The 13720-nt window shown below is 37.8% G+C and overlaps 1 protein-coding gene across 8 annotated transcripts in view; it reads right to left on the reverse strand.

Annotated features, from left to right (window-relative positions):
- Positions 1-13720, reverse strand: part of LOC117402845 (dystrobrevin beta) — a 143943-nt gene that overhangs the window by 85121 nt on the left and 45102 nt on the right. For 7 of the 8 annotated variants that reach the window (XM_059023715.1, XM_059023717.1, XM_059023714.1 and 4 more), the window contains 4 exons: positions 11510-11595; positions 8992-9146; positions 7711-7816; positions 7093-7259 (listed from right to left, as the gene is read on the reverse strand). In XM_059023715.1, coding sequence (XP_058879698.1) covers positions 7093-7259; positions 7711-7816; positions 8992-9146; positions 11510-11595 — 514 coding nt within the window. Of the gene's footprint in view, positions 1-761; positions 1077-7092; positions 7260-7710; positions 7817-8991; positions 9147-11509; positions 11596-13720 lie in introns of those variants that run through there. The other variant, XM_059023719.1, reaches the window with a different exon arrangement.

Consider the following 13720-nt stretch of genomic DNA (forward strand, 5'->3'; position numbering starts at 1 on the left):
ACTAGCAAAGTGTAGAGAGAGGTAAAAAACATGTTACATCTGTCCCCGGTCTCCCCTGTGGCCAGACAACCACCTTAATGCGGCCTGCAGTGTCTCTCCAATTGAACCTTATATGTAGCCCACAATGAACTGCGCAGCTGGCAAGCACTTGATTTACAGCAGCCTTATACAGCAGAGGTGTCCGTAGAGGTATACGTAGGAACTCGTATAATAATATAGGAATATATTTTTGCACCAATGACTGACGCAACAGTTTCTACGTGCATGCCAGTTTATGAGATAGTTATGCACAAGCAATGGCAGCATCAGGAAAAATAAAGTGCAAGAGGAGGGCAAACCTCTCTGGTCTTCTATGCAAACAGTCCATTTGAGTCATAAAAGACTATAATGTTAAACACCACCACAAAACAGAATATGCACATCAATACGTGGGCAAGCAGAGGAAAAGGTGGCAGCAATCATTTTTTCTAAAATAATGACATCATTTACTCTCCTTTAAAGTTTAAGATACAATTGATTATTGTGGAGGCGGTGGGTATAGCATGGTTTATTTGCGATGACTAAACCCAAGCCAGAGATAACTTACTTGACTGGAAATGTAGAATAACCATCGACTCAACAGTAATCGATTGTAGATTAAAGGAGAGTGAAAAACACAGTTTTTAGTTCAACCCACATTATTATTATTATTATTATTTATTTCTTAGCAGATGCCCTTATCCAGGGCGACTTACAATCGTAAGCACATACCATGCTAATGATTTAATTTGACAATTTATTGAATTTACTGTTACTGTCATTGTTAATATAGTAATAAAGTCATTCAAGGGCACTATATAAGGTTGAGGATGGAAAGAGCTTTATGCCCTGTGAATGCACTGTACAACCACTAGAGGTCTTGGCCTCACTACAAGGGAGTCAGGAAGAAACTACATTGCCCAGAAGGCCACAGGGTTTGGCTTGATGGCCCAGTTAATTGATTTATTGTTGGCAGCTGGACTTAATGACAAGCCCTTTAAAAAGAGGTTCAACCCGTCTGGGGGAGGTGTATGGAAGAAGGGCACATGTGTGTGGATCTGGAGAGAAAAAAAACAAAAGATAACAAAACGCGTTGTTGAAGAAATTAAGTTTAATATTTGTTTTTTGTTACGGGTAAACAGATAGCTGTCCCGTGGTTAGACAGGGCTTCATTATAAAAGTTGAGTTAGCACTCCTAGCCGGAGTTAGGCTTTTGTTTTGTTTGTTTGTTTTGTTATAGTGAATTAAAATAAATAAATAAAAGAACACCAAGAGTGTTGTTGAACGGCAACTCGAGTCTCCTACCTGTGGTTTACTACACCTTGGGGTCACGTCATCACAATATATTATATATATATATATATTTATATATACATATATATATATATATATATATATATATACATACACACACACATACACACACACACACACACAGTGCTCCCTTGCTATAATGTCCCCCAATTCCCTATACTAGTGATTCATGCAATATTTCTACAGTAAATACAGTACAGGTGTTGTTCAAACTGTAAACAACTTCTCAGTCTAACTTCAGCTTCACTTCAGCCCACTCCATCAGCCGAACCTCGGACGAGCCCATTCCCTCTTCCCCTCTCCCGACCCGCTCTCCTTCTCGCACTTGGTTTGCTTGTCTGTCACGCGGAACTGAACTTCCGACTGCTGTTTGGCTATTTATAGTTTAAAAACTGCTCATTAAAATGATCCATGAGTAGGAATGTTACCTTTTTTTGTTGTAAAAAATAGTGTTGATTACATGGTGCTTTATACATGGTTAATTCACGGAAAGTTTAATTTTTGCTTCACTATATGTGCATTACAGAGAGGGAGTTATTTTAACAGGAATACATGGTAATGTCTCCAGTTAATGGTTTTACAAGTTATTGACAGAGGGAGTAAATACTAAGAAATGATTTGTATTTATTAAGTTTGTAATGTCTTAAGCTAATCTACATTAATGACTTAGATTCTGGTACAGTAAGCAAACTTATTACATTTGCAGATGACACAAAAATAGAAGGAGTGGCAAAAACCGTTGCAGCAGCAAAGGTCATTCAAAATGTTATAGACAGCATTCAGAACTGAGCAGACACATGGCAAATGACATTTAATAGAGAAAAGTGTAAGGTACTGCACGCAGGCAATAAAAATGTGCATTATAAATACCATATGGGAGATACTGAAATTGAAGAAGGGATCTATGAAAAATACCTAGGAGTTTATGTTGACTCAGAAATGCCTTCATCTAGGCAATGTGGGGAAGCTATAAAAAAGGCCAACAAAATGCTTGGACATATAGTGAAAAGAGTTGAATTTAAATCAAGGGAAGTAATGTTAAAACTTTACAATGCATTAGTAAGACCTCATGTAGAATATTGTGTTCAGTTCTGGTCACCTCGCTACAAAAAGGATATTGCTGCTCTAGAAAGAGTGCAAAGAAGAGTGACCAGAATTTTTCTGGGTTTAAAAGTCATGTCATATGCAGACAGGCTAAAAGAATTGAATCTGTTCAGTCTTGAACAAAGAAGACTACGCAGTGATCTAATTCAAGCATTCAGAATCCTAAAAGGTATAGACAATGTCGACCCAGGGGACTTTTTCGACCTGAAAAAAGAAACAAGGACCAAGGGTCACAAATGGAGATTAGATAAAGGGGCATTCAGAACAGAAAATTGGAGGCACTTTTTTAACACAGAGAATTGTGGGAGTCTGGAACCAACTCCCCAGTAATGTTGTTGAAACTGACAACCTGGGATCCTTCAAGAAGCTGCTTGATGAGATTTTGGGTTCAATAATCTACTAACAACCAAACGAGGAAGATGGGCCGAATGGCCTCCTCTCGTTTGTAAACTCTCTTATGTTCTTATGTTCTAAGCTGAAATATTGAAATGGCTAGCAACACAAAAAAATTCACTTGAAAAAGGTACCTAAGATTTGCAATCCATGCAATTTGGCCAACGGTCCCACAGTAGCCTTGCTATGCGGTCCTCTGCTACAGGAACTCTGGGCACCCCTGTCTTAGACAATGTGTCACCAACACATTTTTGAAAAATAGTATCTTACACACATTACTGGCACTTTATAACTGGTTTTGAAAGTACATCATTCAAGGTCCAATGACTCCTTGAGACTATATTCTAACAGTAAGAAATCTGGGTCAGTTCCATGAAGGGGTTAAAAAGATTTGTAATAAGTAGGATGGAACACCATAGCAAATTAAAGTGTTGAATTTGCATCACAAAACACATAATCAGTATACCATCTGCTATGTTTGCTTTTAAACAGTAGGCAGCAGCTCCAGTTATCTTGATTCACAATGCATTCAGAGTGTGTGGCAGCTTTGGGAGCATGAATAGAGCAGATTCATCTGTGTAAGATTTCATGTGGGAGTACAAAACAGCTGGGAAGTCTTTTATAATCATGACAAACAACATACCACACATTACAGTCAGGAGGGCTGATAACACATACCTTCATTAACATGCACAGGCTGCTTAGCAAAGTCATTTTCTAAACAGTACTTATGTTCCAGAAATACACTACTAACACATACCAGCATGAACTAAGCAATGGTCCTGTTATCAAGTGCCAATTTTCAAAGTTAAATTACCCTATACCCTATGAGATCTACAGTGCCTTGCGAAAGTATTCGGCCCCCTTGAACTTTGCGACCTTTTGCCACATTTCAGGCTTCAAACATAAAGATATGAAACTGTAATTTTTTGTGAAGAATCAACAACAAGTGGGACACAATCATGAAGTGGAACGAAATTTATTGGATATTTCAAACTTTTTTGACAAATAAAAAACTGAAAAATTGGGCGTGCAAAATTATTCAGCCCCCTTAAGTTAATACTTTGTAGCGCCACCTTTTGCTGCGATTACAGCTGTAAGTCGCTTGGGGTATGTCTCTATCAGTTTTGCACATCGAGAGACTGAAATTTTTGCCCATTCCTCCTTGCAAAACAGCTCGAGCTCAGTGAGGTTGGATGGAGAGCATTTGTGAACAGCAGTTTTCAGTTCTTTCCACAGATTCTCGATTGGATTCAGGTCTGGACTTTGACTTGGCCATTCTAACACCTGGATATGTTTATTTGTGAACCATTCCATTGTAGATTTTGCTTTATGTTTTGGATCATTGTCTTGTTGGAAGACAAATCTCCGTCCCAGTCTCAGGTCTTTTGCAGACTCTATCAGGTTTTCTTCCAGAATGGTCCTGTATTTGGCTCCATCCATCTTCCCATCAATTTTAACCATCTTCCCTGTCCCTGCTGAAGAAAAGCAGGCCCAAACCATGATGCTGCCACCACCATGTTTGACAGTGGGGATGGTGTGTTCAGGGTGATGAGCTGTGTTGCTTTTACGCCAAACATAACGTTTTGCATTGTTGCCAAAAAGTTCGATTTTGGTTTCATCTGACCAGAGCACCTTCTTCCACATGTTTGGTGTGTCTCCCAGGTGGCTTGTGGCAAACTGTAAACGACACTTTTTATGGATATCTTTAAGAAATGGCTTTCTTCTTGCCACTCTTCCATAAAGGCCAGATTTGTGCAGTATACGACTGATTGTTGTCCTATGGACAGAGTCTCCCACCTCAGCTGTAGATCTCTGCAGTTCATCCAGAGTGATCATGGGCCTCTTGGCTGCATCTCTGATCAGTCTTCTCCTTGTATGAGCTGAAAGTTTAGAGGGACGGCCAGGTCTTGGTAGATTTGCAGTGGTCTGATACTCCTTCCATTTCAATATTATCGCTTGCACAGTGCTCCTTGGGATGTTTAAAGCTTGGGAAATCTTTTTGTATCCAAATCCGGCTTTAAACTTCTCCACAACAGTATCTCGGACCTGCCTGGTGTGTTCCTTGTTCTTCATGATGCTCTCTGCGCTTTAAACGGACCTCTGAGACTATCACAGTGCAGGTGCATTTATACGGAGACTTGATTACACACAGGTGGATTCTATTTATCATCATTAGTCATTTAGGTCAACATTGGATCATTCAGAGATCCTCACTGAACTTCTGGAGAGAGTTTGCTGCACTGAAAGTAAAGGGGCTGAATAATTTTGCACGCCCAATTTTTCAGTTTTTTATTTGTTAAAAAAGTTTGAAATATCCAATAAATTTCGTTCCACTTCATGATTGTGTCCCACTTGTTGTTGATTCTTCACAAAAAATTACAGTTTCATATCTTTATGTTTGAAGCCTGAAATGTGGCAAAAGGTCGCAAAGTTCAAGGGGGCCGAATACTTTCGCAAGGCACTGTATATCAAATCGGCATCTAATTTATTACAGTAGTCAATGTACTTCTGAACAGCAAGAAGAATTCCTTCATCTGAAAACTTTTTTTAAAGTTACTTAACATACGTTTGATGAGGTTTTTACCCGATATCTTGAAAACGAGATGCATTGAACAGCTTTCAGTGTATCAACTATTATTTTGAACTTCACTGTTCTTATGAACATAAACCCTTTCTTTTACCTATTTACACTGCCGACCCTAAAGAAGGGTGTTTCCACTGCTGGTCACATCAGCCCTGGTCGGTTTCGGACGCTTTTTCTGGCCTGGTTTACTATTTAGTACCTGAGGGAACTACATCATCACTTGTGCTAGATAAGAAGCCGAGCTACACATTTCAAGCTTTTTTCACTAGTGCATTGGCTGTAGAGTTTTTTTAATTATTATTTTAAAGCAAACACACAAACTGACAGCAAAAAAAAAAAAATTACCACACATGCAATACAGCATGGAATTAAATCATCATCACTATCTTTAGAGGTGGAGGTGGGTTGTCGAGGATTTGTGGCACACTCTACAACCCGGTTTATCAGAGAAGTCGGATTCAGTGGCCAAGAGTTGCATCGCACAGTGAAGAACTTATCTGAAGCAGCAGAGAAGAGCAGCAACTGGCTGTGGTTAAGACGGAAAGATTCTGGCTAGTGATCTCAATCACAATAGAAAGAAAGAAACGCTGACGTACGGGTAAGTAAGCTGGGCTGAGTTGAGTGGGGGACGGAGGGGGGTGATGCTGGGACGCCAGAATCACAGTCGAGCCCTCTTGAGGTGTCATGGGCTAGTAGACGAAACACCGAGATACGGAAGGCGCCCACTTGAAGACCCCAGAGATGTACCCTACTTAACTCAATCCAGACCGTTGTCATGCTGATGTGCTGGGGAGACCGCACTGTGGTTGATCCCCGGAGCCAGCATCGCAACCGTTGTGTGTGCTGATGCGCTAGGGAGGCAATAAGCTGATCCCTGGAGCCAGCATTACACTTCAGCCATCAACACCAGACAGAAGGATATCTACATCATCATATGGAAGTAAGCGCAAATGGATGGAGACACATATGGATCACATTAGTTTACTGTAAAGCTACGTCTTAGTTGGTGCTTATCTTGGCGAGAGCCGAGTTTAAATCAGCATGAAGTTTTAGCATCTACTCTCGTGTAATGGAAGTCAGAGGGTTCAGACAACTGGATCTTGAGAATGCCACCTAAAATCGTATGTGGAGCAAAAATAAAAATAGCGCCGAATATTCTTTCACTTGCAGAATCCATTGCTAAGGCAGTTTTTTTTCTGAATGTAATTCTGCTACAGGTTTTTTTAAAGCACAGCACAATATTACCCCACAATCACAGAGTGACCTTTTGACGCAGGACAAGAACTTCCAAGCTTGGCCACGTTTGGAAAAAGCACCGAAACTCACTTTTCTTGGCCAGGGCCAGCACTGGCCCGCAGTGGAAATGAGCTACTAGACTATGTATATATTACTATATTTTACTAAAGCAAAAGAATGTAAGAATTTATATCACAACATACAGTAATTCATCTTCTGTCCAGAAGCTTTCGAGTTTCAAATGGGGAGGATAAAGTTATGAGACACGGTTCTGGAACCAAAGTATAACTGGTTTAAAAAACAAAACAAACAAACAAAAAATATACACTATAAATCATTATAAAAAAAATATTATACTCTAGGTTGGGTTTGTGGAAACAACTGGACGTGGAGACTCTGGGTTTTATAATTTGCATTCGATGCAAAAGAATGTTGCTTACCCAAGAAGAATGTTCCTTCATCTGGTGTTGGTTGCTGTGGTGACCGCTGGCATGACCACGCCAAAAGCAGTTCTGGCAGAGCTGGTAATTGTGGCACTGCTGGCATCGGTACCTAAACCCCATCATGCTTTCATTACGACAATATGAACATTCCACGGGATGGAAGACTGAAAATAAGCAAAACCGGGGTAAGATTTCATAACCAGGCCTTCAACATGAAAATCGAAGATCAGAATGATGTAGGTTTCCTTTTATTATGGCAAATATTGCTGTACATAATTGAGATACAGAAAATCTGTTCAAAACATAGCTTGTGGCAAAATTAAACTGCTCTCTTACAATTTTCGTAAATAAATTATGTTTATACTGTACTTGGACTTCAACCAGTAGGATAATGTCTGTTTTCCCTTCTTAATATGGTTGCTCTATATTTAGTGAATGCCAGTGATTTGAAGTGATGTATTTGTATTGATAAAAGATACCAGGGAAATAAGTTATGGACGAGTGTTATCAATGATTTAGGAACAGTATTTTTACTTTGAAAAAATTCTGCAAAAGATGGCATTTTGATTGACCAAGAGAGACTTAATGATTCATAAGAACAGAAATGCAGTTTACCATTCTCCACATTGGCCAGTCGATGCATGAGAGGTAGCCAGACCAGGCACTGCGGAGGTGGGTCAGCCATTAATGCATCTAAAAACACATTCAGCACAATCTTTTTCTGGAACAAACCCCCCCAAAAAAGAGATTATAACCCAGTTTTGTAAAAAATAAATTTAAAAAAAAATACATAAACAAATAAAACATGAACAACTTGCACAATCTTGAGGTGTCTTGTCCAGTTTACCCAAAGTGAAGACCTGGATTTAACAGTGGCAGTATAGAGAGGATTGTAATACTGTGCCACAATAGTCTATAAACAGACTGGCTTGATGAAAAAACCAAAGGAGGGGTATCTGGTGACACCAAAAGCATTTGCACAATTTTTTTTGTAAAATGAACAACAATCTGCTAGTACAGTAAGAGCTCTTGTATTAATCTCCAAAACTTCCTTCTAAAAAAATCATGTCTACTTCTGTTGTTTCCAGCGACGTAAGCTCTAATAGGATTGGCTGTAGGTAGCAGCATGTGATGGATGCTGCCTAGCATATGCACCTGGAAGAACCTTGAATTGTGATCAGATTGTATTGTGATTAGAGGGCTGGATGGAACTCTCAAATTCCACTGCACAGGGTTTTAGTAAGGCTTTACATTGAATGTCAGATCTGTAGAGTATTGATTCAACAATGCCACAAATTCCATATAAGGCCATAGTAAAAAAAAAATTATAAAAATGCTCTTTGCTAAAACATCATTGCACACTATTTCTACTGTAGAAGCTAGAGAACAACTAAGATCAGATCAGTATAAGCTAGTGATTCAAATCTCAGACGGCACCATCTGTTTATTAAAGATAATTTTGCTTTTTTGTTCACTGAACCTTCTGGTATTGAAGAATTTGGCCTATCAAGTCTGGGGTAGAGAACAGTAATGTATCTCCTCAGAGTCTTGTTATCCACAATGATATATTTGAGCCTGCAACGAGATACCAGGATCTGGGTGTCTTATTCAGCTTGTAATTAAAAAAACTTGCCGCAATTTAATTAGGTTTCTGGGGTCAAGGCAGATTAAGTTACGTACACTGTTGTACAAAACAGCCAATACAACAACCAACTTTCAGACTCGAAATCCCATTTTTAGAACAGCAATTTAAAATGCTTTATGCCTATACTTCGTAGTTAATGAGGTGCTGAAATAAAATAATTTCAAATATGCTGCAGAATGTCACTGAGGTTAAGAAAATACTTCAACAGGCAATTGTTGTAGTCGTGGTGAAGATGGGGATTTTTTTCTTACCTGTTGTGGAAAGCACGTTCGAACTGAATGTTCTGTGTATCCAAAAGAAGGGCCTTCAAACACAGCTGTCGGGAGCTTTAATATTTCTCTCAAAAACTGATCAAACTTTGTATATATCATCATTCCATTGGAGTCTGAAATCTGAGAAAATATGTCTGAAAAAAACAAACAAACAAACATAAGGTTAATCAACAGGTCTTGCTGACTACATTATCTAGTTCTTTCTCTTAAAAACCACATAAAAGTCAGTCATTACCAATACCTGGTTTTCCATTTGCCACGGAGACAGAGCTGAAAGTGATCTGAAATCGGTTCTACTTGTTTCCACCACCAGCAGATACACATGTGATTTGAAATGGAATCAGGTTTGAAATAGAATTAGAATACAGAGAATTTGCTCCAGACCTGTCTGTCTGATACCAAGCACCCATGTGCAAATGACGCACTGTGACATACAACAAGACTCAATTGTGTGTGGCGTTATTTTAACTCTAAACTGAATAATATATTGCATTATGCCTTTGTAAGACACAATTATTGTGTTGCAATACATTTCTGTGTTTTGAGGCATACATATCCATGAGCAGATTTAATTCTTCCGTCGATGGAAACAGCGGCAGACTGTGGTTCAACTCGCTCTTAGTAGCAGATGGTTACTAGACATACAATTTTGTGTATATGGGTATTTTGGGACACCTAGGACTAGACAGAAACTGTGTCGCAATACTTTCCAAATATTTTTGGAAAACGGTGTCTCTCTTAAACCAAACAAAGAAACAGTCAAATGTCTTAACGGGTTTCAGCCCACTGGCTTTATTTATTTAGTATGTAGCTAAACTGTTTGACAGGTACTTTACTGTACTGTATTTGCTTATTTATTCCTGCTTCATTTTTCATTTTTGCTAACAGAATACTGTAGTTATTTACTTTAATAATTGAGAATGGTTTATTGCTGGCTGTACAACTTCTCTGCAGTGTAGTCCTGGGCAAAATTGAACCTCTGATTAACTGAACCAACACATACTATGTTCCCGGCAGATAGTTCAGTCTGTGATTAGCTCATAAGGGTGGGGTGGCAGAGACTGGGCCCCACCATGGGGATGTGTCTGTTTTTACTGTAAACAACGTTTCTTATTTGAACATCCTGGACGTATTGAGCTCTCTGGGGATGCTGTCAGCTGCGTGATTATTCAGGGAAGGGCAGGCAGGCATTGGACAGCAGTTCCTTCTGTGGGGTGTTCAGTTTAAAAAGTGTTCAAAAGAGAAGCACAGTTGATGAGTCAGGTTTAGGCGGTCGAGAGAATCAGAATCCCTTTGCTCCACAACAAAGAAAAAAAAAAAAAAAAAAAAAGTTAGTCTCCAGCCAGGTTTAGTAGGTTTGTCAAACCAAACCGGCTGAAGATTTTTTACCCCAGATGCAAATAAGAATTTCATTTGCCGTTATTGCCCAGTTGTGTATGTGGTCTACACCCTTTTGGATTTCCTTTGTGGCTGGAAGCTGTCATCTAAATTTTACAAGCTTGCTGATTATACCCTGAAGTCATTGAAACAATGTCGTAGATAGGAAACAATAGGGGTCCAAGCACAGATCCCTGCAGCACCCCACTGAGTACATGGCTCCACCTGGAGGTTTCATTTTTTTGCCACTGATTTCTACTGTAAGATTAGTCTTTAATGCTGCATTTTGTCAGTTTTTCTTATTTGGAAGTCCAGTTATAGTACCGTATGTCAAACTCTTTTTTTTTATATATCTTTGCATCTTCAAAGCTTACTCATGGCCAAGTTTGCTGAGCTTGGAGCTGTATCACATTTAAAAGTACGTCATAAATTTTGCAGTCTGACAGAAAAGGAGGAATAACACTGAAGATCTAAGTAGAGTGGGTAAGTGGTTTTAGCTTTTCTAAGACATTTCTTACCTCTAAGGAGTTACATTTCAGGTACCATTAATATGATTTAGGTGTCACATGCACTTGGACGCTTTAGTTAAACAACACACAGGTAAGCTTTACCACTTAATGAGAATAGCATACAAGTCTGTGCTACACTGTTCCCCAAGTCTAAGATCATCCCTATACTGTAGAAACAGTGGCACCAAGTTATATAGACAAGGTCAAGGCATTGCAAGTAAACAAAAGATAGTTTGAAAACAAATAAAATATGTAATTAACCACTACCAAAGGGATAATGATGTAATAGCTACCCAGAGAGAAACAGCACAGCACAGCACATATGTAATATATTCTACAATTGTACCACATAATATATAATGAATGTAAAACTCACTGCAGTATCAATTAATCATTTTCCAATACGCTTCAGCACTACAGTCTAGGTATAAGTTTTTCATTATTGTCTATTCCAAAAAAATAATGTTTTGTATTTGCAATACTTGTAAATTGGAATTGCTAATTGCAGTTAAATTAAGCATAATGTATATTTGCAGTTCAGGAGAATCATGTCACAAATGAAATTCAACAGCATTGTCTTCAAATAATACATTATTATTAAGTATACTTACACCGTAGTTTATCCACTATTTTTCCACCACACATTGTAGACAACATAGCTTTTACAGAAAACACTGTCAATTTCCCTTGGCCCTCACTGAAACACAGAAAGCAGTCAAAAGTATTTTTAAAAAATCAATTCAAGGCAGAATGATGTATAGCCATTTAAAAACAACATGATAACATATTATGGATATAACAAAAAGTTGACGTTTATTAACCTGATACTAGTATATAAATTAACTTCCTTTGCAAAGAGTATTACAACCTCATATGACCCCAGAGTCAAATGTGCAGCAGGCTCAGGTGGAACCTAATAAATGCTGCACAGGAAACACATTTTGAGTGTCCTGTCAGGATAAACTGGCATCACCCTAGTCAAAATGAAAATTAAGTCTGTAAAACTTGGAAAACAGAAGGAACCTCTGAGGCATGTTTTAAGTTTGAGGCATGTTTAAACACAAGTCTTTCACACTTTCTACAGAACACAGTAGAGATGCATTAATGTTTCTTGCCACACAGCCTTGATCTTCCAGGAACACAAGGGGTTTGTTTTTCTTAACCTGTGAACATTGCATCTTACAATAGACGAACTGCAGAGGAAAGTGCTTTTTATTTGGCTTTTTTTCAATTACCACCAAAATCAATAAACCACATTCAAGTCTTTTGATCCATAATGAGATCACTCTATCATTGTCTCAGCCATGCAAGACACCTTTGGGTTTTGTAAATGATGTCATTTTTTTAGGAATTTAATGGAAGATTCTTTTTGTAGTTTTCAGCCTACAATATTAATAATCCAAGACTCCTCTTTGGAGAATGATGCACAAAAAAACAAAAAACAAAACAAAACAAAAAAAAAACACACATACAAGAATACACAAGAATACACACACCATTATAAACCCATTTGCGGTCATGTGATAAGATCTATTTACATGAGTAAGTAATGATGTAAGCAGATTAATTTTTTTTAACAGACATTTCTAATTGACTTCAGAGTTCAGTTTTATGTTGACAGCCCAGATAAATGTATTTTATATTCCGTACTTGTGTATAAGATTTTCAATATTTCATCTACTGTATTTGTAATAACAATTCATTATAGCAAATGTCAGTCAATAAACATAGTGTATTCATTATTATAAAACGCATTACTTCCTTGTGCAGTAGTTTTATATTCATGGCACTTTTCTAGACTTTTGCTAAATACTGTATATAAAACTACATTTTATTCATAAGAGACTCACAAAAGAAACATGTCTTAATCTAGTTTAGGACTTCATCTCAAGATCTAATTATGTGTCTTGGCTCCAACCCTATCTCAGATAGACAGATAGATAAATAGATAGATAGGAGAACATTTGAAAAAGGAACTCTGAAGTCGAGTGCCTCCAACCCCAAGAAGTCTGTACATCTGACGTATGCAGTCACCCTGAAGGGCCTTATTGCATTTATAATCCAGGTCAAATAGTGGATTTGAAGAAAAAAAAACAACAAAAAAAAACACAAGTAATATTTAGGGCAAAAAATGTTTGGTGTGTGTGTGTTTTTTTTTTTAATTAAATATCCTTACACCAATAAAAGGGACCACAAAAGTAGTCCCACTTATAACATTGAACTACACACTTAGTTCAAAGTTAAGCAGAATAAATTGATTTACCTGAAACATGCAAAAGTAAATTACATATTTATTTTTGATGTGTTTTAAATTGCCATAGAAAAGATACACCACAAGGCAGAGTTGAGACGGCACTGAATTCTTTTTTTTTTTTCTGTGAGTGCAAGACCCTGCTGTTTCAGCATAACGGGAGTGAAAAATAATTATAATAATAATAATGATTTTATTTTTGGGGGGTATTTTTTTCTGTTTTGCTATCTTCTAGTTCATTTAAAAATTCTTCATCCAAATAGGCATGTGTACTTACTACTTTTGGGATTTGTTTGCTGGTAATTGGTCACTCAGTTTAAATAGTTACTGTACATCTGTAACTGTAAACAAGATGACTACTGGAACTTTAAATTCCGTGAGGCAGCGCAGTGATTTAGAATATGTGACAAGGCTCCAACTGCCCATATCCATCCTATATACAGACAGCTGGAACCTTGCTCGACCAATTGCATTGCTATATAATAATAATAATAATAATAATAATAATAATAATATCTTTATTTTTATATAGCACCTTTCACAGTGGACCACCATCACATAGTGCTTTACA

Source organism: Acipenser ruthenus, chromosome 5 (genome assembly GCF_902713425.1).
Source record: "Acipenser ruthenus chromosome 5, fAciRut3.2 maternal haplotype, whole genome shotgun sequence".
In the NCBI taxonomy this organism is placed as follows: domain Eukaryota; kingdom Metazoa; phylum Chordata; class Actinopteri; order Acipenseriformes; family Acipenseridae; genus Acipenser; species Acipenser ruthenus.